The sequence below is a fragment of the Sapajus apella genome, unplaced genomic scaffold (genome assembly GCF_009761245.1).
Source record: "Sapajus apella isolate SASKATOON/1434 unplaced genomic scaffold, GSC_monkey_1.0 scaffold158, whole genome shotgun sequence".
Lineage (NCBI taxonomy): Eukaryota > Metazoa > Chordata > Mammalia > Primates > Cebidae > Sapajus > Sapajus apella.
In genome coordinates this window covers 1640099-1665370 of record NW_022437098.1, presented here as the reverse complement: position 1 = coordinate 1665370, position 25272 = coordinate 1640099, and the positions used below count along the sequence as shown (strand labels likewise).

At 36.9% G+C, this 25272-nt stretch overlaps 1 protein-coding gene across 10 annotated transcripts in view; it reads right to left on the bottom strand.

The window, feature by feature from the left end:
* ERCC6L2 (ERCC excision repair 6 like 2) overlaps window positions 1-25272 on the bottom strand; it is a 197074-nt gene that overhangs the window by 71756 nt on the left and 100046 nt on the right. For 9 of the 10 annotated variants that reach the window (XM_032266354.1, XM_032266361.1, XM_032266360.1 and 6 more), the window contains 3 exons: window positions 16892-16991; window positions 4520-4672; window positions 717-797 (listed from right to left, as the gene is read on the bottom strand). In XM_032266354.1, the coding sequence (XP_032122245.1) occupies window positions 717-797; window positions 4520-4672; window positions 16892-16991 (334 nt within the window). The remainder of the gene's footprint in view (window positions 1-716; window positions 798-4519; window positions 4673-16891; window positions 16992-25272) is intronic. The other variant, XM_032266356.1, reaches the window with a different exon arrangement.

Here is a 25272-nt window from a genome sequence, read left to right as displayed (position 1 = left end):
TCTTACAGTTTTCTAAAACTGAGGCTCTACTAGTAAAAGATTGTGGGAAGGTATCATCTGGTAATACTTTTGCCAATATTTGATATTTGTGTACTTCTCTAAATGCATAAAAATTTCACCCCAAATTTATAGTCATTGGGCTGGTATAAATTGATAGTTAATACTCTACAAGTAAACAAGAAAAACCAGCAATATTAACAAGAAAATCTTCCACACATATTTTTTACCTTTGAGATGGTCTTATAATGACAATAAAGATTTTGTGGTACATGAGATGGCAAACTACTATAAAGATCACAAAATTAAGGCATCAAATAAAATAAAATAACCACTTTGAATGAGACCAATTTTGATATTTGTGTTTAATAATTTTAAATATACATTGATGGTGATTTTTCCACTTAACTTACCATTTAGTCAAAAATTGTTTATTTGGGATGGGTTACTTAACTAGGTGGTACTGTATTTTCAGTGTGGTGTAGTTAAAATTCAGTTTGGCTGTAAATGCCTGAACTGCTCCTGAATTTCTTCTTATGATATGAATGCTAAATCAGCCTACATTACTAATTTTATCCATAGTCCTCTGACTTTGTGTCTTTGACTCTTAATTTTTTTTTCTTATAGGTTGAAAAGTGAAGGAAAAAGGAAAAGAAACAAAATTGTCACAGTACATGTTTTCTAGGTGTTGCAGGCTTCAGATTCAAATATTAACTTACCATTTCTAGTTTGTGTGCTGGAGGTCCCTCTTTCAACCACGTTGTGGCTGTCATGATCCCTGCTTCCACTTGGCCTTCTCTCTACACAACGTCAGTAAGAAAGAATGCAAATAGCTATGCAACACAGTGGGCAGCACAACCAGACAAACAACAGCAGTGCATGCCATAGCATTCTTAATGTTATTTTTCAACCTGCTAATTATATACAAAGGTTTACGTAACATTTTAAAATACTCCTAATTCTTAAAGTTTACTTTTTCAGACACAGAAAACTAATACTTTCCAGCCAACTTCATTAAAAGTACTAATGGGGAGAGAGAGAGTGAAGAAATGTTATATATTTACCCAGTATAATATCCGTAACAACCATTCCCATATAATAATTATGGTAAGGACGTATTAACATTTTAAACACCACAATGTTGAATATTGGAAACTTGATATCCTGGCCTATATTGTTACTGTATTTCTTGTTCATATTCATTTAAAAATACCCCTTAGGTGTAGTGGACATCAAAATAAAAAGGTCCATCTAATATGAAATTAAAAGCAGTATTTTAGTTATATAACAGGTTTGCTACACTTTGGGGAAAGTATTTGCACTTTAAAGCTTCTGCTGTATTATTTAGCAGGAGTTCTAATGGTCTAGATTCTAGAATACTAAATTCTCCTCAAAAGGAAATCATTTTTTTTTAAGGCTGTATTTGTTGACAGAGCAAGAAGAAATACTACTACCATTACCAGTTACAAATGCCCAACTTAGGAATACACAGACATACTAATGGCATGGTCCAGCTACCTGGCATCCAGGGCAATGAGGGAGAGTCTCCTCTATGGAACTCTAGGGAATGATAAACAGTTTCTGAATTACTACAAGTCCTTTATTCCCCATTCCTTGAAGCTGTTATAGCAATGGGATGGGAAGCCTCATTCCCAGGCTACCATTTATCTCCGTAACAGAAGCTAAATGGCTACAACAGGTGAAAGTGGCAGTACTAGAAATCTGAAAGCTGTTGAAACTCTTTTTATAAAATAGATAAATGGCTACTCCAGTTTTAAGCTGCTCAGGCCCAAACACCTTGGAGCCATCCTTAACTCCTCTCTTTTTCTCATACCCTGTATGGACCCATCAGCAAATCCTGTCAGTGCCACCTGGATAATATATACAGCATCCAGCCACTACTCACGCCACCCACCACTTCACCCTGGCTGGGTTACTGCAGTATCCTCTTAAATGGGTTCTTGCTTCTGTCCTTGTACTTCTATCGTCTAGTTTTCAATAGTAAGTCAAGTTAATGTATATCAGGCTATGCAGAACTCTTTAATTGCTTTTTGTCTCACTCAAGTAAAAGTCGAAAGTTCCTGCATGGCCTGGCTCTCCGTCATCTCTCTTGCCCCATCTCTTGCTCTCTTGCGTACTCTACCGCAACCAGTGTGGCCTCCCTGAAATTGTGATATCACATGGGGCATGCTCCTCCCTTAGGACCTCTGCATTTGTTTCCCCTGTCAAAAACACACCTTCTTCCCTCACCTCTTTGAATATTCATATGCGGCCTTCAGAGTGAGGGCTTCCTTGGATACCCCATCTAAAAATGCTCCTTCCTTGACAGTTCCTCAGAACCTAGCATAATACACTCTGTATTTCACTTATTTATTCCGTTTGTCATTTGTCTCCCCACATGGAATGCAGACTTCTGGTAGACAGAATTGTTTTGTCTATTTTGTTCTTTTATGTAAGCACAGCTCTATGAACAGTACCTGACATTTCACAGATGCTCAATAAATACTTGTAAAATGAACTCTCAATATCTATCTTTGAAGAGAAACTATAATATAGACAATGGAAAGTCAATGCAAAATAGAACGAAATTGCCCAGAAATCATAAGATTTTTAAAAAGTATAAAAATTGAAATTTTTACATCTTAAAACATTTTTAAAAAGATTTTATACAACCTTTAAAAATTAAAAATGTCTCACATGAAGTGAAATACTTCTTTTACTTTATGATATGTGCTTCCACTATATGGGGCTTGAAATAATAACGTTTCGAATCACGTTTTGGCCCAAAGCAGCAAGAATCTAACCAACCCTGAATAATTTTAAATTCTGATTGATGACAAATAAGCAATTTTAATTTAAAATTTAACTTAATAATCAAGTGCCAATGATATGCCTAGCAAGACAAATGCAGGACATGGATGGCCTTGTCACCCTTTATTAATATCAATTAGAAAACAGGTTAATATCCTTCGTGTTCTGGCATACTGAAGAACTTAGGTATTTTTTAAAAATAAAATGTAAGACACGGATGGTCCTGTCATTAATAAACACTTCTGAAGGTGAAATAAGATATTCTTAGAATAACCAGTGAACAAGAGGACATTTGTGTGTGTGTGTGAGACTGAGTCTTGCTCTGTTACCCAGGCTGGTGTACAGTGGCACAATGAAAAAGAGAACTTTCTTTACTTAATAACTTGTCATCCTGATATATCTTATAGAACACTTGTTTAACAAAGGAATAGGTGGTTATTCTGACAAAACAGATAACTTTGTCATATATGACAGAAAACAGGATAATGTCATGCTAATATTTTTATAGACAAGGATTTTAACATGAATATAGGCATGTCAAGTAGTACTTTAGATGGAGATGGCAGCTGGGTGTGGGAGCTAGAGGGCAAACAAAGCTATTGATATGAAGAGAGGAACTGAAAAGAACAAATTCATGAAAGAAACAGCATATTTAAAAGCAAGGGGGAAAAATACAAAATGTGGGACTCCAAATGGGCCACTCAATTCAGAATCAAATGTAGTTACTATAAAATAGAAACTCAGCAGTATACATCAGAAATTGTATAACAGTAACATTTATAGGATTCAAATAATATACACCTTCTTCTCCCCCATCCATCCAAGTTTACTGCTGAACTTGCTTAGCATTTGATTCCTGACATTACATGGTTATTATGTAAACGTTCTCTTCTACCTCCCATCAAGATGGTTTAAGTTCCTCAAGGGCAGGAACCAATTTTTCCTTGAACTGTCTTTATGGTACTTACTGAATAAATGAAGTACATTAAGATTTTACTACAAAGTCCTGGAAGTCAAGGAAAATATCCTGAAGTTCTCTAAGACTCAGTTTCCTCATCTATACCATGAGGAGGAAGAAAAAGATGATATTCCAGGATTTTATGATACCTATATGAATATCAATTAGAAAATAGGTTAATATCCTTAGTATGCTGGCATATAAAAGAACTTAAAGACCTTTTTAAAAAAGGATATAAAATCTTTTGTTTTAAGAATAAGAAACAACTGTATGCTGAGGATGAACACAACGGGGAGAGTTTAAAATATTGGTGTGGAATTTTTATTGGGAACAGAAAACAAAAATCTCCATGAAACATGAGAGTACATCTCAGGGAGTATTTGGTAACTTTTAATCAGAACACATTTTATGTTTTGTTTATTTAGGAAAACCTCTTTTTTTAGTTCTTGACTTCAACAGCTGTTTTCAAAACAATAAACTTCTCTCCGCCCATCTTAAAATGCCCTTGCAGTACATACTACCTAGTATATGTGTTTGTGTGTGTACATTATTTATAATTACTCTAAGGAAAATCTTAGTTTAGAGATAAAATAATTCAGTTCTTACTCTCTAAAAGTAGAAATTCCAAAGCATTTTTGATAAAGAAAGCCAGAAATTTCTCTGAAAAGGCAACAGCAACTGTATTTCAAGTTTCCTGAGGAAGAAAAACTATATTTAAAATGTTATTGAAAAGGTCAGAGAAGAAGTTCACACCTCCAGGATGTCCCTTGTAAGACATGACCCTTGCGACCTTAGTTTGAAGAGGTTATGGATCCCAAAAAGCTCTCCTTGATGCTCTTTTGATCCTTGAACTGCTTCAAAATATCGTTTGGCATTTTCACTTCCAACCACCACACAGTGAAGTTGCTAAAACAGAAAAAACGCAAGATACTTTTGAAGCGTTTGCTCCAACAATATGTCAGAATTTCCTGGCATTCCCTGTATATACACAGCTTTAGCTGGAGCAGGCAGAATCTCCTCAGGGAGGAAATTTTGTTTTAATTTCCCTGGCAGATGTTGCCATTATGGTGAAATAATCATAATCTGGCCAGTCTTATTGAAGCAGAGATCTTATATTTCTTATTTTATCTATTTTCTAACAACTGAGTCAAGATTACATCTCTGTGGAATATCCACCTGACATAAATGTTTAATAATAAAAGCCTACATTTGAATATACTTTTCTCCTTTTTAAATTCTTATTACAACAAGAACTACTAAAACTGGCAGAAGTAATTACTATACCACTAAAGTTAAATTGCAGTCTAACGTAATGATACGATAACCACCTTGGTGTCAGACTAATTGTGCCTTGACTACATTGCATACTAACAGCAAAAATGCTATCACTGCTTTAAGAAACAATGCATCTTTGAAATAATTTTGAATATACAAAGAACACTGACATGGAACATTTAGAAACACCATTTCAGTATTAACATTAATATGCACTCTCTATTTGCTGGATAGTTTACAAAATGTAATATAAATACGTAAAATTAAAATACAATCTGATCAACCCCATGTATACTTTAACATTTCTTGAAAGAAACGAAGAATGAACAGAATGGAAAATAACTTCAGTTTATTCCTGGAGGAATTACATGCTTAAGGAGAAATGATGCTTAAGGGCCAGGTATAATGGCTCACCCCTATAATCCCAGCACTTTGGGAGGTGGAGGTGGAGGTGGGCAGATCACCTAACGTCAGGAGTTAGGGACCAACCTGGCCAATATGATGAAATCCCTTCTCTACTAAAAATACAAAAATTAGCTGGGCCAGGTGGTGGGCACCTGTAATTCCAGCTACTTGAGAGGCTGAGGCAGGAGAATCACTTGAACCTGGGAGGTAGAGGCTGCAAGTGAGCTGAGATGGTGCCACTGCACTCCAGCCTGGTTGACAGAGCAAGACTCCGTCTCAAAAACAGAGAGAAATGCTTACCTGTTGAGATTATCATCAGAGTTCATTTGCACTGTAATAAGTTACTCTAACAGCTGCCATTTATTGAACATTTATTACATGAATAGCATTTTATTTACATACTCTCATTTTATCCTCACAACCTTGTATCATCTCAATTTTAGAAATAAAAGAACTAAAATTTTTCTATTTTAAAAATAAAGTAACTTAAGTTTAGAGAAATGAAGGGACTTGCTCATAGCTGTCAGCTAAGAAGTATCACTCCTAGAATGTGTATCTTGGTTTCGCTGAATCTAAAATTTACTAATTACTATTTACTGTTAACTAACCTCTCACTTTCAAAATGCCCCTCTTAAAACCCTTGGGACCTTCTGGTATATAAAAGAAGTTTTAAAGAACTTACGGATCAACATACCAACTTGATCAGTTTGATACCAATATTCCAGAAACATGGGCTGTAATCCTGGGAGTACAGAATTACCATAACAATTGATACAAGTAATAGCCCAGATACAGCTAGTGCTCGACTTACGACCACGATTGGTTCCGACACACTGGTCGTAACACGATTTGGTCGTAAGTTGAGTAGGCTATATGCATGCGGAGACGGTAGTGCTGCCGGAAGCTGGTCCGCACTGTCTACGCCCAGCTGGGCAACGTTTGCGCTGCCAGATGTGGAGCAGTCGTGGCTAGCGATTGTGGTCGTAAAGTCGAATGGTCGTAAGTTGCATAGGTCGTAAGTCGATCAATACCTGTACCTATTTTACCCTTGCTATTGAAACTACCTTAAACACTCAAATTGTCAGACTGCAGGAAATCTAACTATAATCACCGAGATAATTTGCAGCCTTAATTTGAGTCTTTATAAGCTTCCTAGCAAAGTTTTATCACAAAATTTATAAAAAGCACATTATTTTGTACGTTTTTGTTTTCCAAAGTGGCTCCAGTAAAAGTGGAAATCAGGTGTCTCCATCCGTAGGCTATTAAAAGAATCATGTTAGAATTCAAGAGGGTAGGGGAACAATTAGTAATTAGAAAATGTAACTTAGTTTGTAGCTTAAGAAAAATCCACGCAGAAAAGAAAAATGCCTGGATCTCATCCTAACAACACACAAAATAAACAAGTTCATGACTGTTCTTCCATCCTCAAGCCCAGTGGTGTGGCATCTTCGTATTTTTCTCTCTGACCCTTTGCTTCCTAACCATGGGTTATTAGATAATAGGGTCAGAGAAAGCAGAGATGAAGGAGATGTGCACATCTGACCCTTGTTTTAAAAATCCTTGTGATTACATTGGCCCATCTGGATAACCTAAGTGGCTTGGGGATTAGGAAGTCAACATCTTTGGAGGACTACTATTCAGCCTATCACAGTAAAGAAGTGCAAAAAGAATGATCAGAGCAAGCAGAAATGACATAGAAACCACACTAATGGGTTCCCACTAGTCAAATACGAGACAATATGAACATCAAAGTAAATAGTGATATTCAATGGGTTGTAATCTGTTACAAAAATAGGAAGCCATGAGACCACACAGATTAAATAAATAGAAGGGAAAGCTCATTAATGGTAGAGTGCCAAAGAATAATCAAGAAGGGTAATGGAAATAGAAAAATCACCACCTGACAACCATTATAGTGGTAGCTGATTCAGACAGGAATCACAAATGAACGCTATGGCTGATGCGTGCAGGTTTGATGAGGAATGGAATGAGGAACTGGCAGTCTCACAGGATCTCCCCATAAACTACTTATCAATTACAAAGAAAAAAATAGTAACTTTGCAGTGAAGAAACTCAGCCAACACAAACTTGCCTTGTGATCAAGGTTAACGTGAGGAACAGTTAAAGCAGGCCACTCTCATGTGATTTCTGACTGATGCAACGAAAAGAGCACAGCATCGTGCCTGTAATATTTGTGCCAATACTGCTTGGCCTGAGTCCGGACATGAGGAAACATCAAATGGACCTAGGCTGAAGGACATCCTACACAAAGAAAGGCCTTATTCTTTAAAATGGTCAAGGTCTTGAAAGACAAAGAACGTGTGGATAATTACCCCAGGATGAAGAAAACTGGAGACACAAGCAAATGGAGCCATGATCCTTGATTAAATCCTGGACCAGAAGGAAAAAAGAGACCTTGCTGGGAGAGGTGGGGAAATTGAATGGGTCCTGTGGATTATAGCATCATGTTTTATCAATGTTAATTTCTTGATGTGAATAACTGCATTTTGGAGAGGAGCATGCGGGGCAGGGAAAACCAGGTGCAGAACAGTATATACAACCGAGTGTTTAGAATGTATAAAACTTTTTAATGTATATATTAAGTAGGAGAGTGTACTTCTTTTGGGGAAATACACACTGGAAAATTTAGAGTGTTGGCAGGAGAGTGTTGTTTCTTTGGGGAAATACATGGCGGTGAGAAGTCTTAAATGGCTCAGAAAAAGAATAATGGCTGACAGAAAGAGAAAGCAAGTGTGTAAAATGTCAGCAAATAGGGAATTAGAGTGAAGCTAATTGGGGGTTCTTTGTGCTATTCTTGTCATTCTTCTGCAAATACTTATAAATTTACACACACACACACACACACACACACACACACACACCCGACACAAGAGATGAATTTCTGAATGCCAAACTTTAGATTGCTTAAATGTTCCAAGCCTGAAGGAGCACAGCTGCTGTATAAGTGATGTTTATATTTTTAAAATGTATAAAATATCTTGAATGCATTATTACAACAAATGCAACAAAAGATATCAAAATAAAAGCCCCTGATGAACGAACAATACAGGTCACTCCTTACTAGTCTAACCAGTGCTGTAATGTTTAGGTATATCCTTCTAGACATCTTTCAATGAAGTTAAAGCTATTTATACATACAGATGCTCCTTAATTTATGATGGAGATATCTCTAAATAAACCCATTGTAAGTTGAAAATACCATTAGGTCTAAAGTAAGTTTTGGAGTTAGCACAGGCTTAACTGGATGTGGCCCCATTGTAAACAGAGGCGCATACTTCATACACAAATAGGTTATCACTTTAGCACCATCATAGAACTGAAAAAATATGAAGTTGAACCATGTCATAAATCAGGGACAGTCTTAACACACAGAAATAGTTTTATGTGTAAGCACATTAAAACACTGTATATATTGTTCTGTAAATTGCTTTTTGGACTCATTTAAAAATGTCTAAGACATCTTGCCACATCAGTACATTTGATCTGACTGCAATTTAATTTTACTGTCACAAAGTAACATAGGTATCAGAATTTATCATTCTGTTACTGTTGGACATTTGGGTTGTAGCCTTTGTTTTTTAAACAAACGCAAGCAATGCTAAATAAAAACCCTTGTCATCCTTCCTTTGTCATCCTTCACTGGGCATATGTGACAGGATTTCTGTCAACTTAAGTATGGGGCCCCTACAATACCTATACTAGTTGTTTCTCAACAATAGTATATGAGCATCTCTCCAATGCCCCGACCAACAAAGAATACCACCAATCTCCCCAACCCCACAAAAAACACCTCAAAATATAATTTTTTAAAAAGCTTTTTGCAGAGTATTTTTTTAATAGCATTTTAGGTTTTGGGGTACATGTGAAGAACATGCAAGATTGTTGCATAGGTACACACGTGGCAGTGTGATTTGCTGCCTTCCTCCCCTTCACCTATATCTGGCATTTCTCCCCATGTTATCTCTCCCCAACTCCCCACCCCCCGCTGTCCCTCCCCTATTTCCCCCCTACAGACCCCAGTGTGTGATGCTCCCCCTCCCTGTGTCCATGTGTTCTCATTGTTCAACACCCACCTATGAGTGAGAACATGCGGTGTTTGATTTTCTGCTCTTGTGTCAGTTTGCTGAGAATGATGGTTTCCAGGTTCATCCATGTTCCTACAAAGGACACAAACTTATTGTTTTTGACGGCTGCATAGTATTCCATGGTGTATATATGCGACATTTTCCCTGTCCAGTCTATCATCGATGGGCTTTTGGGTTGGTTCCAGGTCTTTGCTATTGTAAACAGTGCTGCAATGAACATTTGTGTGCATGTGTCCTTATAGAAGAATGATTTATAATCCTTTGGATATATACCCAGTAATGGGATTGCTGGGTCAAATGGAAATTCTATTTCTAGGTCCTTAAGGAATCGCCACACTGTCTTCTACAATGGTTGAACTAATTTACACTCCCACCAACAGTGTAAAAGTGTTCCTATTTCTCCACATCCTCTCCAGCATCTGTTGTCTCCAGATTTTTTAATGATCGCCATTCTAGCTGGCGTGAGGTGGTATCTCAATGTAGTTTTGATTTGCATTTCTCTAATGACCAGTGATGATGAGCATTTTTTCATATGTTCGTTGGCCTCATATATGTCTTCTTTTGTAAAGTGTCTGTTCATGTTCTTTGCCCACTTTTGAATGAGCTTGTTTTTTTCTTGTAAATCTGTTTTAGTTCTTTGTAGATTCTGATATCAGCCCTTTGTCAGACGGGTAGATTGCAAAAATTTTTTCCCATTCTGTTGGTTGCCGTTTCACTCTAGTAACTGTTTCTTTTGCTGTGCAGCAGCTGTGGAGTTTGATTAGGTCTCATTTGTCTATTTTGGCTTTTGTTGCCAATGCTTTTGGTGTTTTGGTCATAAAGTCCTTGCCTATGCCTATGTCCTGAATGGTTTTGCCTAGGTTTTCTTCTAGGATTTTTATGGTGTTAGGTCTTATGTTTAAGTCTTTAATCCAACTGGAGTTAATTTTAGTGTGAGGTGTCAGGAAGGGGTCCAGTTTCTGCTTTCTGCACATGGCTAGCCAGCTTTCCCAACACAATTTATTGAACAGGGACTCCTTTCCCCATTGCTTGTTTTTGTCAGGTTTGTCAAAGATTGGATGGTTGTAGATGTGTGGTGTTGCCTCCGAGGCCTCTGTTCTGTTCCATTGGTCTATATCTCTGTTTTGGTACCAGTACCATGCTGTTTTGATTACTGTAGCCTTGTAGCATAGTTTGAGGTCTGGCAGTGTCATGCCTCCTGCTTTTTTTTGCTTAGAATTGACTTGGCTATGTGGGCTCTCTTTTGGTTCCATATGAAGTTTAAGGTGGTTTTTTCCAGTTCTGTGAAGAAGGTCATTGGTAGCTTGATGGGGATAGCATTGAATCTGTAAATTAGTTTGGGCAGTATGGCCATTTTTGCGATATTGATTCTTCCTAACCATGAGCATGGAATGTTTCTCCATCTGTTTGTGTCCTCTCTTATTTCCTTGAGCTGTGGTTTGTAGATCTCCTTGAAGAGGTCCTTTACATCCTTTGTTTAGTTGTATTCCCAGGTATTTTATTCTCTTTGTAACAATTGTGAATGACAGTTCATTCTTGATGTGGCTCTCTTTAAGTCTGTTATTGGTGTATAGGAATGCATGTGATTTTTGCAAATTGATTTTGTATCCTGAGACTTTGCTGAAGTTGCTTATCAATTTTAGGAGATTTTTGGCTGAGACGATGGGGTCTTCTAGATATACAATCATGGCGTCTCCAAGTAGAGACAATTTGACTTCCTCCTTTCCTATTTGAATATCCTTTATTTCTTTTTCTTGCCTGATTGCTCTGGCTAGAACTTCCAATACTATATTGAATAGGAGTGGTGAGAGAGGGCATCCTTATCTAGTGCCAGATTTCAAAGGGATTGCTTCCAGTTTTTGCCCATTCGGTATGATATTGGCTGTTGGTTTGTTGTAAATAGCTTTTATTATTTTCAAATATGTTCCGTCAATACTTAGTTTATTGAGGGTTTTTAGCATAAAGGGCTGTTGAATTTTGTCAAAGGCCGTCTCTGCATCAATTGAGATAATCATGTGGTTTTTGTCTTTGGTTCTGTTTATGTGGTAAATTACGTTTACAGACTTGCGTATGTTGAACCAGCCTGGCATGCCTGGAATGAAGCCTACTTGATCGTGGTGAATAAGCTTTTTGATGTGCTGTTGCAATTGGCTTGTCAGTATTTTATTGAAGATTTTTTGCATCTATGTTCATCATGGATATTGGCCTGAAGTTTTCTTATTGAGTCTCATAAAATGACTTGGGAAGGATTCCCTCTTTTTGGATTGTTTGGAATAGTTTCAGAAGGAATGGTTCCAGCTCCTTTTTGTATGTCTGGTAGAATTTGACTGTGAATCTGTCTGGACCTGGGTTTTTTTTGGGTGGTAGGCTATTAATCGCTGCCTCTACTTCAGATCTTGTTATTGGTCTATTCAGGGTTTCAGCTTCTTCCTGGTTTAGGCTTGGGAGGATGTAAGTGTCCAGGAATTTATCCATTTCTTCCAGGTTTACTAGTTTATGTGCATAGAGATGTTTGTAATAATCTCTGATGATGGTTTGCATTTCTGTGGAATCTGTGGTGAGATCCCCTTTATCGTTTTTTATTGCATCTATTTGATTATTCTCTCTTTTCTTTTTTATTAATCTGGCTAGTGGTCTATTTTGTTGATCTTTTCGAAAAACCAGTATTTTCTATCTCTAGATTATGAGTGTGGTTAAAAAGATCTTTTCATATATGTATTAACCACTTGCATCTTTTTCTTCAGTGAAATGCCTATTATTCTTTTTATTGGTTTGTGGGTGATACGGTTTGGCTGTGTTCCCACCCAAATCTCATCTTGAATTGCAGCTCTCATAATTCCCATGTGTTGTGGGAGGGACCCAATGAGATATAACTGAATCATGCAGGTGGTTCCCCCCATATTGTTCTTGTGGTAGTGTATAAGTCTTATGAGATATGACGGTTTTATAAGGAGAAAATCCCTTTCGTTTGATTTTCATTCTCTCTTTGCCTACGCCCATGTCTTTCCCCTTCTGCCATCATTGGGAGGCCTCCCCAGCCATGGAGAACTGTTGAGTCCATTAAACCTCTTCTTTGTAAACTATCCAGCCTCTGGTATGTCTTTATCAGCAGTGTGAAAACAGACTAATAGAGTGGAAGTTCTTAATATTTTGAAGATGCTGCTCTTTCATCATATATATTTGCAAACATTTGTTCCTAGTCTATCTTTGATTTTGGTTTACAGTTCCTTTGTCATACAGAAGTTTCATACAAAAATACAGTTAAATTTGGCCCAGCGTGGTGGCTCATGCCTGTAATCCCAGCACTTTGGGAGGCCAAGACAGGCAGATCATGAAGTCAAGAGATCGAAACCATCCTGGCCAACATGGTGAAACCCCATTTCTACTAAAAACACAAAAATTAGCAGGGCATATTAGCATGCACCTGTAGGTCCAGCTACTCAGGAGGCTGAGGCAGGAAAATCACTCGAACCTGGGAGGCAGAGGTTGCAGTGAGCCGAGATTATGCCACTGCACTCCAGCCTGGGTAAAAGAGTGAGACTCAATCTCAAAAAAAAAAAAAAAAAAAAAAAACAGTCAAATTTACAATTCTCTGTGTTTCCCTTAGAGGCTATACTAGTTTCCCAATTCTGCCATAACAAAGTACTACAAATTGGATGTCTTAAAACAATAGAAATATATTTTCTCATAGTTGTGGAGGCTAAATCTGAAATCAAGGTGTCCATAGGGCCATGCCCTGTCTGAAGATTCTAGGGAATAATCCTTCCTTGCCTCTTTCTTGGTTCTGGCAGTTTCTGGCAATCCGTGGCATTCTTTGGCTCATGGCAGCATCACTCCAATCTCTGCCTCCATTGTCACACCATGGCATTCTTCCTGTGTCCATCTGTATCCAGATTTCCCCCTTCTTATACGGATATAAGTCAATGGATTAGGGCCCACTCTCATCCAATGTGGCCTCATCTTAACTCATCTGCAAAGACCCTACTTACAAATAAGATCACATTATGCCAGATATGGGTGATGGGGAGGAAGGCAACAAACCATGTATGTACCTATGCAACAATCTTGCATGTTCTTCACATGTACCCCAAAACCTAAAAGGCAATAAAATAGATATTTTTAAAAAAATCACATTCACATGTACCAGAGGTTAGGACTTCAACCTATCTTTTGAGGGGAAAAGGGGCAATTGACTCAAAACGGATGCTTGGCTGAAGATTTTCATATTTATGTTCATGAGAGATATTCATCTGTCATTTTCTCTTCTTGTAATGTCTTTGTCAAGTTTTGGTATCGGAATTCTTCCACCTTGGTGAAGTAAGCTGGAAGTGTTCCCTCTTTCTCTGTTTTCAAAAGTATTAAGTGTTTGACAGAATTGACCACTGACGTCATCTGGGCTAGAATCTGTCTTTGTGGAAGAGTTCTGAATTAACAACTCAGTTTCAACCAGCCTGGGTGACATAGTAAAACTGTCTCTACAATAGTAAAAATAAAAAATTAGCTGGGTGTGATGCATGCACCTATAGTTCCAGCTACTCGGGATGCTGAGGTGGGAGGATCATTTAAGCCTTTCCGAGTTCTGGGAGCCAAAAATCTGAAATCAGTATCACTGAACTGAAATCAAGGTGTTGGCAGAACCACATTCCTTCTGGAGGCTCTAGGAAAGAATCTACTTCTTGCCTCTTCCACCTTGTGCTGGCTGCCAGCATTCCTTAGCTCCCGGCACATCACTCCAATCAATGCCTCTGTGGTTACACTGTCTTCTCCTCTTCTGTCTGTGTCAAATCACCCCTGGCTCTTTCATGTAAGGACGCTTGTGGATAATCCAAGATAAGCCCCAAATCTCAAGACCTGTAATGTAATCACATCTGCAAAGATCCTTTTTCCATATAAAGTACGATTTACAATTTTCAGGGATTCAAAATTTATATTTTTGAGAGCCAGTATTCAGCCTGCTATAGTGCCTTTTTCAAAGTATTTATTTTCTTAAAATGTTGGGTAATTATTTTTGGCTAGGCTATTCATCTGCCTTTAAATATTTCACATGCTTATCTCTGTCTACTGCCGTGCTTATTTGAAATAAGGTGGAAGGTGCAAGTAATTAGTCTTCTGGGCAATAGGAGGGACTTTCTTCTGAAGATTAGAAAAATTTGGAGCTCTGTCTTGCTTCTTTGCTTCTGGTACTTCTACTTATTATTCTCACTTGACACTTCTGCCAGTTGTAATTTGGTCCAAGTAAGGTAAGATTGTAAGGGCTAAACCATCTTGTTATACCATCAGTGACACAAAGAGGGCTCCGCCCCTACCCCAAGGTTCCCGTCTTTTTTAGTATCTGCTGACTCTAGGCTTGGAACAACCAGAGGCTGCACCTACCTTTTCAGAAGTCTTCTTCTGACTGAGTTTAGCTTGGCTTCTTCCTTCAATCTGATCCCAACTTCCTTTTGTCTTTTAGGACTCCTTACAATTGTCTTGCTTTCTAACAGTTTTAGTTTTTTTTTAAGAACATCATTTTTGGATTTTCCCCCTCCAAAAGACTGAAGGCCAACCTGGGAGGCTAGAAGGTGTGCGCCATTTGTACCCTTGGTTTAAATTCCAAACTTTCTTTAAACCATATTTAATGCCTTTTCCTTACATGATTGCCATCTTCTTTGTGTCATACAAAGTTCTTAAATTACCTCATCTTCTGAAGCCTGTTTTATTCTATACTACTATATAGTATCTATTTTATAACAACACATTTTATTTTGGAGTCAGATGAATAGGTAAAAAGAAAATGTATATAGTAATGGACTGAAAAAAATTACTACATGATTGAGGAAAGACTCTTACTTGTAAGACATCTAAGACAGTACTCAAAAGAACAGCTCCTAAGATGAATAACATCCCACTTTTTCCCAAGGTTAATTAAATAGGTCAGAAAAAAATAATTTTCAAGTAGTTGTGCCATACCAAAAAAAAAAAAAAAGATGCACAGTATATTATAAAGCTAAAAGCTTTAAGACTAAACAAAAACTGCTGTGTACAATTCTATTTTTAGAATGAAGCAAATAGCATAAATTTAAGATTGGATCATTCTTAGGTTAACTACCAACACATGTGGCAGATGTTTGCTATAGATGCCAACTGAACATACAGGAAGCAATTCAAATTCAACATTTACAATTACACTTGGACCTTATTCCAGATTGTCTCAAGTATCCAGTTGTAAATTAAATGAATATTGTTTGTTTAGAGGCGTAAAAGTAGTAATTGATATGCCAAGCATATTAATGCAATTTTAGACAAACACTAAAAGTACCAGCAAAGTAGTTAGCACACTTAAGTTCTGTTCCTATAATGTGATTTACTGGGGCATCTCTGGGGTCCCAGTTTCATCATGTACAGTATGTACCTCTAAGGTAGTGCTCCCTAATCTTCATGTCAGGGCACATATAGAAAATGGTAACATATGAATATCTACCTGGTGTAAAAAGAAGAAGTACTCAAGGCTGGAACCTAGCAGATACTGTTTTGCTGTGTCCCTAACCAAATCTCATCTTGAATTACAGTTCCCATAATCCCCATGTGTTGTGGGAGGGACCCGGTGGGAGGTAACTGAATCATGGGGGCAGTTATACCCATGCTGCTGTTCTCATGATAGTGAGTTCTCACGAGATCTGATGGTTTTATAAGTGGCCTTTCCCTTTTTGCTCAGTACTTATCCTTCCTGGCATCACATATAGAAGGGCATGTTTCCTTCCCCCTCCACTGTAAGTTTCCAGAGGCCTCCCCAGCCATGTGAACTGTGAGTCAAACCTGTTTCCTTTATAAATTACCTAGTCTTGGGCAGTTCTTTATGGCAGCATGAGAATGAACTAATGCACTGGCTTAGGTGCTCTTGCTGTCCAGAACGCTGTGGGACTAACGTCTCAGTGCACCTGTAGCCCATTTGTAGTAAACCATTCCATCTTGGCCTGTAGTCCGGGGAGCTGTGACCTGCTACTCAAATTGTGAGCTGCTGATTGGTTTTACTTGGACTCTTGGGAGCTAGTTAAAAATTCCAAATCATGGGCTCTACCTTAGACCTACTAAATAAGAATCAGTATTTTAACAAGATCCCTAGGTAATTCACATGTACACTAAAGTTTAAGAGGTACTGCTCTAGAAAACTTTCAGCTCAAAAATTCAATGTATCTAATAATCTGTTTCATATAAGTGTATTCAAGGGTATTTTTATAATCTTATTAAAGTCCATATGATATAATAAAATTTAAAACTTTCATTTTACACAAATTTGTTCTTAATTTTTGAAAACAGACAAACGCTGACCTCTGAAACAGAAGAAGGGAAACATACTTACCTGCTTGTATACCTGTCGTAAATACATGATTTCCTCCACAGTTCCCAAGGAGATCAGCCTAAGCACTTTCACATCTCTACACTGTCCAATCCTATATGCTCTGTAAAAAGATTTAAAATACAAACAAAAATCAAGTGAAACAACTTTGGGTTCAAGAAGTAGCTTTGGGACATAACAATGGAAAATTATCAAAATTTTAATTAATTTAAAGAGAAACATTTTATGTTTAAACATTTAGTAATAATCAAAAAATTCAAATTTGTATAGAAAATTAAAGAGAAAAATATGCTAGAAAACATAGAAATATCAACTTCATTTCTGTTATAAACATCACCTTCCACCATCTAAAAACTTTTCCTACATTCAGGTTTTTCTTTTATGACAGCTTTAAGCTTATAGATTATTCCCCAAAGATTTCATTTATATAAAACTCCCCAAAATGCTAACTAATCCATAGTGCCAGAAAGCAGACTAGTGGTTACTTGGAGATAAAGGGATGGGGAAGAATGGGAGGGGTGGGTCACAAAGGGGCTGAAGGAAAATTCAGGGGTAATAAGTATGTTTATTATGTTAATTGTGGTGATGATTTCACAGGTACATAAGCCAAAACTTATCAATTGTACACTTGAAGTATGTACAGTTTATTGCATGTCAATTATACTTTACTAAAACTGTTGAAAAGTAAAAAAAAAAAAATCACCTAGCAAAAAATAATCAACTGTGAAGTCTATGGAAATGCTGGTTTACAGTCCTATCCACAGAGATTTCAATTCAGCAAATCTGACTGAATCACTCAGTTGACTGGCATCCAAGGTGTTTCCATACAGACCATAGTGCTAATTAAATTTCTAACCTGATTCATCACAGTGGTTTAACTGTGGGTCCATTCCCCACAGCTTCTCTCATATGGGAGGCTTTATAGTATTCTCTGTATGAGCACCAAATGCCTGTTACAGTTGTTGAGGGGAACTGAGGCAAGGCCATACTGCCTACAAGCTTGAAAATGTTACAATTTGGGGGAAATTTATCTTCAAACTTGTAAGGTCACCCATATGTTGTATTTGATTTTCTCTCTGCCTCCTTTACCCACTCCTCCTCATAAAGGACTTTTATTAGAGGACATCTTGGATCCTGCAAATCTTACTCACACCTCCAGCAGGAAAAGGAGGCTCCTGTGACACAACACCGCCATGGGTAAGGTACTGCATTCTCACCTCCATTCTGCAACCTGGAGGCAGAGGAGGGGCTCAGCATCCCTTTCTCTCCTACAGTATGTTTGGGTTCTAAAGAAAATCAGAAATGGATCTAAGAAAATGTCCTTTGGATGTATGCTCAAGCCAGTTGTTTGGAGAATGGCAGAGATTCCATTAGGATAGGATACATATCCTTTAATCTTTACAGACAAAAATTTTAGATGAGTGTTACTATGCACCTATGCTTCATCATTTCTTGGTCCATAAAGCAAGGATTTCTAAGTGATGAGTCTTTCACCACGTGCAGACAAGTGTTGAGGAACTGTTATACAATAGGTAGGTCATTAGCTTCATTTCTATTCTTAGTTACTGCTGTCAGAGTCAGTGGAAAGAGAGGGAGAGGAAGAGGAACGCTATTCATTCAGTTTTATTGTGAACTAACTTTCAGTGAATACCAAAGCACAGTACATTGTGATTTGAGGAATACTGGGATAAATAAGACAGTATGTCTCAATGACCTAATGAAAAAGTACAAAATACAGCAAATGTCCTAAGATCAAAAACAGGGAGAAGATATTTCTGTGGTTTTCATTTTAACCAATGTCCTTGACATCTGTCTGTGAGGAGAGGCTGATTAAAAGTGTAAGCTTTGCAGTAAGACGACATGGATTCAGATCCTGACCCTGCCACTTACTGGCTGTGACCTTGAGCAAGTTGTTTAAGTGCACTGTGCCTCAGCTCTCTCATGTGTAAAATGGGCACAATAGTGCCTATCACATATGGATATCCTGACTATTAAATGAGATAATCCATGGAAAGCACCAAAAATCAGAGTTCCTGCCTTACCATAAACAATAAGTGTAGCCATTATTCCTTTGTCCTTATTCTTCCAAATGTATTTGAACAAGATGGTACATAAAATATTAAGTATTGCAAATAAATAGTTATTGGTTAGATGGCCTTTCTACTTCTTAAGCGTTTCTATGTATTTGCCTTTTTCCCTCAGATTAGACTTTTCAAAAATGCCTACTCTTTTCAATGAATGAGTTAAAATTTATATTGTTTTTATCTTAGTAAATTTACTTTGTGCTAGTTTTCTAAATTATACCATTTTTTTTACTTTCAGTCTTTCTTAATAAATAAACTTAAAAATTGGAATTAGCATCAGAATTGAAATATTGATTCAGAGTAATTTTATTGTTATTTCTAAATAGCAAGTTTTTCTCTTGATTTCCTCTTATTGTGGCAAAATATACCTAAAATATTTAACCATTTTAACCACTTTAAAGTGTACAGGTAAGTCATATTAGGTAGATCTACACTGTTACGCAACTATAACATCTATATAGTTACGGACTCTTTCCAAACTGAAACCCTCTACTCATTAAACAGTAACTCCTCATTCCCCAGTCCCCAGCTACTAGCAACTTCTATTCTATTTTCTGTCTCTGAATTTGATGACTCTAGGTACAATATGAAAGTATCTTTGTCCTTTGCTGGCAAAAACAGGTATCCATTCTTTGTAGCTGATATTAGAGGAAAAACAGTTCAGTCATGACACCGCTGAGCATAATGTTAGCTCTGGGTTTTTCATAAATGATCTTATGTTGAAGTAGTTTCTTTCTTTCTTTTCTTTTGGAATGGAGTCACTCTGTTGCCCAGGCTGGAGTGCAGTGGCACGATCTCAGCTCACTACAAACCTCCGCATCCCTGGCTTAAGTGATCATTGTGCCTCAGCCACCCAAGCAGCTGGGAGTACAGGCGCACACCACCACGCCTGGCTAATTTTTGTATTTTTTTGTAGAGATAGAGTTTCGCCATGTTGGCCAGGCCGGCCTTGAACTCCTGACCTCAAGTGATCCACCTGCCCCTGGCTCCCAAGGTGCTGGGATTATAAGCATAAGCCACTGTGTCCGGCATGTTTCCTTTCAATGTGTTGAGTTTTTGTCATAAAAAGATGTTGAATTTTGTCAAATGCTTTTCCTGCATCGGTGAAATGATTATGTGTCTTTATTCCTTCATTTGTTAATGCGGCGTATTGCATTGATTTTTGTAGGATGTTGAACTATTCTTGCATTACAGGAATAAATCCTACTTGGTGTATCCTTCTTTCAATATGCTGCTGAATTTAGTTTGCTGGCATTTTACCGAGTATTTCTGCATTAACATTCAAAAGGATTATTGGTCTGTAGTTTTCTTTCTTGTAAAGTTTTTGATTTTGGTATTGGGGTCATGCTGGCTTTATAGAATTGATTGGAATGTGTTTCTTCCTCTTCAGTTTTTTGGAAGCATTTGAGAATGGCTGGTGTAAATTCTTTAAATGTTTGGTAGAATTCATCAGTAAAGCCACATGGTCCTGAGCTTTGTTGGCAGGTTTTTGATTACTGATTCAATCTCCTTACACAGTATTCACGTTTTCTGTCTTCATGATTCATTCGTTCTAGGTTGTATACTTCTAGGAATTTGTCCATTTCACCTAGACTATTCAATTTGTTGGTATACAAATGTTCATAGTGCTCTTATACTCCTTTTTATTCCTGTAAAATCAGTAGCAATGTCCCCTCTTTCATTTTTGGCGTTAATTTTTTCAGCCTTCTTTCTTTTCTCTTAGTCAATCCAGCTAAAGATTTATCCACCATTTTCTTGATCTTTTCAAAGGACCAACTCTTGGTTTCATTGATTTCCTCTTGTTTTTCTATTATTTGTTTTACTTATCTCTGTTCTAACATTTGTTATTTCCTTCCTCTGGCTAGCTCTGGGGGTTTTTCCGTTTCCTAGTTTCTTAAGGTGGAAAGTAAATCGTTCATTTAGATCCTCCTTCTTTTTCAACGTAAGCATTTATAGCTATAAGTTTCCATCTTAGCATGACTATGGCTGCATCCTGTAAGTTTCGGTGTGTGTTTTCATTTGTTTCAAGCTATTTTCTAACTTCCCTTGTGAATTCTTCTTCAACCCTTTAATTAAGCATGTGTTGTTTAATTTACACATATTTGTGAATTTTTCAATTTTTCACCTGCTGTTGATTTCTAGTTTCATTGCACTGTGATTAGAAAAAAATGAATGATTTCAATCTTTTAAAATTTATTAAAAATTTGTTTTGTGGCCTAAACATATGATCTATCCTGGAGGGTGTTCATTGTATACTTGAGAAAAACATATATTCTGCTGTTGTTGGAAGAATTCTACATATCTCTGTTAGGTCCAATTTGTTTATAGTGTTGTTCAAATCCTCTCTTATTCATCTTCTGTCTGAATGTTTTACACATTATGAAAGTCAGGTATTGAAGTCTCCCATTATTATTGTAGAGGTGCTTCTCCCTTCAATTCTGTCAATGTTTGCTTCATACACTTTGGAGCTCTGTTTGTTGAATTAATGAATTTATGTAAATCTCCTTGGAGAATCCACTTTTTACCATTGGATAATTTCTTTTTTTCTCTTCTAACAGTTGTTGACTTGAAGTCTATTTTGTCTGATATTAATACAATCACCCCTGCTCTCTTTTGGTTACTATTTGCATGAAATATCTTTTTCCATGCTTTTATTTTCAACCTGTATATATTCTTGGATCTAAAGTGAGTCTCTTATGGATAGCATATAGTTGAACACTGTTTTTAAAATCTGTTCTGCCAATCTACACCTTTTAATTAGGGAATTTGATCCATTTACATTTGAAATAATTAAGAATAGGGAAGAACTGACTTTTGCAACTTTATTTTTTTTCTATATGTCTTATAACTATTTTGCCCCTAAATTTCTCCATTACTGCCTTTCTTTGTGTTGAATTTATGTTTTTAGTGACATATTTTTATTCCTTTCTCATTTCCTTTTACATATACTTTAGATATTTTTGTTGTGGTTACCACAGGGATTACATATAATATTTTAAAGTTATAACAAACTTAAATCAATCTATCTTTCATTGATAACAATGTCATAAATTACATCTTTATATAACATGTACTCATTGACACAGATTTATAATTATTTTATGCATGTGTCTTTTAAATCCTACAGAAAATAAAAAAGCAGAGTTACAAGCCACAATTACAATAATACTGGTATTTATATTTGTCCATGTATTTACGTTAACTGGAGATCTTTCTCTTTTTGTATGACTTTGAGTTACTGTCTACTATACCTTCCATTTCATCTTGAATCCCTTTAGGTTTTCTCACAGGGCAGGTGTACTGGTAATGAATTCCCTCAAGGTTTGGTCTATCTGCAAATACCTAACTTATCCTCATTTTTGAGGGAAGTTTTGCCCAATATAAAATTCTTGGTAAATGCTTTTTCTTTGTTGCTCAGTTGACATTTTTTTCCCCCTGCAATACGTTAAATATATCATCCCACTGCCTTCTGGATTACAAGGTTTCTGCTGATAAATCCACTGATAGTCTTATTGGAAATTTCTTGTACATGACATGTTGCTTTTCTCTTGCTGCTTTCAAGATGCTCTCTTTGACTGCGGACGGTTTGATTATGATGTGTCGCAGTGCGGATCTCTTTGGGTTTATACTATTTAGATTCGGCTGACCTTCTTGTATTTGTGTATCTGTATTTTCCCTCAAAGTGGGAGAACTTTTGACTATTCCTTCATCTACTCTTTTGTCCTTCTCTTTCTTCTGAGCCTCCTTAATGTACATATAGGTCCATTCCATGGTGTCCCAAATGTTCACTTTCTTTTGTTTTTGCTCCTCAGACTCAATAATCTCAAATAGCCTATCTTCAAGTTTGCATATTCTTTCTTCCTATTTTGGTCTGCTGTTGTGAATTTTTCAATTCCAAAGTTGAATTTCATGTCCAGAATTTGTTTGGTTCTCTCTCATTTTTTTTTTTTTTAATTTCTATCTCTTTGTTTATATTCTTATCTTGCTCATACATCCTTTTCTCACTAGTTGTTTCTCTGTGTTTTACTTTTACTCTTGGAGTATTTAAGACACTTGTTTTAAAGCCTTTGTCTAGTAAGTTCAATGCCTGTTTTGTTTCAGGGACAGTTTCTGGAGATTTATTTCGTTACTCTGAAGAGCTGTATTTTCATGTTTGTTTGTTTTTTTAATGTCTTATGGTCTTTTGTTGAAAACTACCATTTTAAAAGACAGCCAACTCCCCCAGTATTTGCAAACTGGTATGCAAGACCTACACTAATTAACAGGGTGTGTCTTGAGCCTTGGGAACAGGATACAGTGAAGGCTTAAAGTCTTTTCAGATCATTTCTGGGTATACATTCTGCTTAGGTATGTGTCTGTGTGTGTTTCCAGATTTCTCCTGCATACACAACAGCTTTTACATGTCTTAATTTTCCAGAAAGTCTTACTTTAGCTTCTTTTCAAGGCCCTAGATTTTCTGTTGTATTCCTCTACCCATAATCTCTTGCTCAAGATGTCCAAAGATGTACAGTTGCACTGCAGCTTTCAAACGGCATAAAGAATGCCACTGCCTTTCACAGCTTCTACCAGTCTGATCCAACTATGCCACCATTCATCATTTTAGTGTTGAGTCAGGCAAGACAGAAACCAGTCCTTCAGGCAGCTTCCAGGCAAATTAGAAGATTGCAAAAGAGTTCTCCACTACTCCTTTCACACTGAGAGAGGGAACTGGCCATTTCTTCCCAGCTGCACTGCACTAGATAAGAGTGAATAAAACACTACACAATTTCCTATAGCTTTGAATGTGGCTTCTTCTTGACAGAGTTTGCTTAGTTGCCGTAGATATCTGGTAGGTTTAAAAGAGCTCCAATAAAATCATTTTAGTTGTCTCTAGTTGTTTTGCTAATGTTTCTATGTGGCAACAAGTATCAGGAGTTTCACAGTACACAATCTTGCTTACATCACTCTTTGATTTCCTAATAAGAGCTATTTAAAAATATGTTTCAAAATTTCTATATGGCTAGAATTCATTAGCTACATGTTTGTTATTTTCTAGAATTCCAGGCGTATTTTGAAGTCATAGAATCAACCTTTTGTGATTTTCTATTAACATTTACGATCACAGAAAACACTGGTTATTCTCTGTTGTTATAGTCACAGACATACCTTGGAGATACTGCAGGTTTGGTTCTAGACCACACTAATAAAGAGAATATTGCAAGAAAGTCACATAAATTTTATTTTCCAGTGCATATAAATGTTATGTTTAGATTATACTCTGGTCTATTAAGTGTGAATAGCATTACATCTTTAAAAAATGTACATAAAATTAAAAATAATTAGAAATGTTACAAAAAATGTACATAAAATTAAAAATAATTAGAAACGTTACTTTAAAAATGCCAAAAAGCATCTAAGCCTTCAGTAATTTTTCTTTTTTTTTTTTTTTTTTGCTGGCAGAGGGTCTCATCTCTGCATTGATGGGTAATGACTGATTAGAGTGGTGGTTGCTGAGAGCTGGGGTGGATGTGACAATTTCTTAAAATAAGACAACAATGAAGTCTGTCACATCAATTGATTCTTCCTTTCTTGAAAGATTCCTCTGTAGCATGTGATGCTGTTTGACAGTATTTTATCCACTGCAGAGCTTCCTTCAAATCTGGAGTCAGTCTTCTCAAACCCTGCCACTGCTTTATCAACTAAGTTTATGTAATATTTTAAATCTTTTGTTGTTATTTCAACAATGTTCACAGCATCTTCACCAGAAGTAGAGTCCATTCTCAAGACTCTACTTCCTTTGTTCATTCCTAAGAAACAATTCCTCACGCATTAAAGTTTGTTTTTGTTTTGTTTTGTTTTTTCTGAGACGGAGTCTTGCTCTGTCCCACAGGCTGGAGTGCAGTGGAGTGATCTCTGCTCACTGCAACCTCCATCTCTTGGATTCAAGTGATTCTCCTGCCTCAGCCTTCTGAGTAGCTGGGACCGACCACAGGCACACACCATCCTGCCTGGCTAATTTTAGTATTTTTAGTAGAGATGGGGTTTGACCATGTTGGCCAGGCTGGTCTCAAACTCCTGACCTCAAGTAATCCACCTGTCTTGGCCTCCCAAAGTGTGAGCCACTGCGCCCAACCCCATTAAAGTTTTATCATGAGGTTGCAACAATTTAGTCACATCTTCAGGCTTTGTTTCTAATTCTAGTTCTCTTGCTATTTCCACCACATTTGGAATTACTTCCTCTACTAAAGTTGAACTCCTCAAAGTCATCCGTGAGAGTTCGAATTCAACCTCTTCCAAACGCCTGTTTAATATTTTGACGTC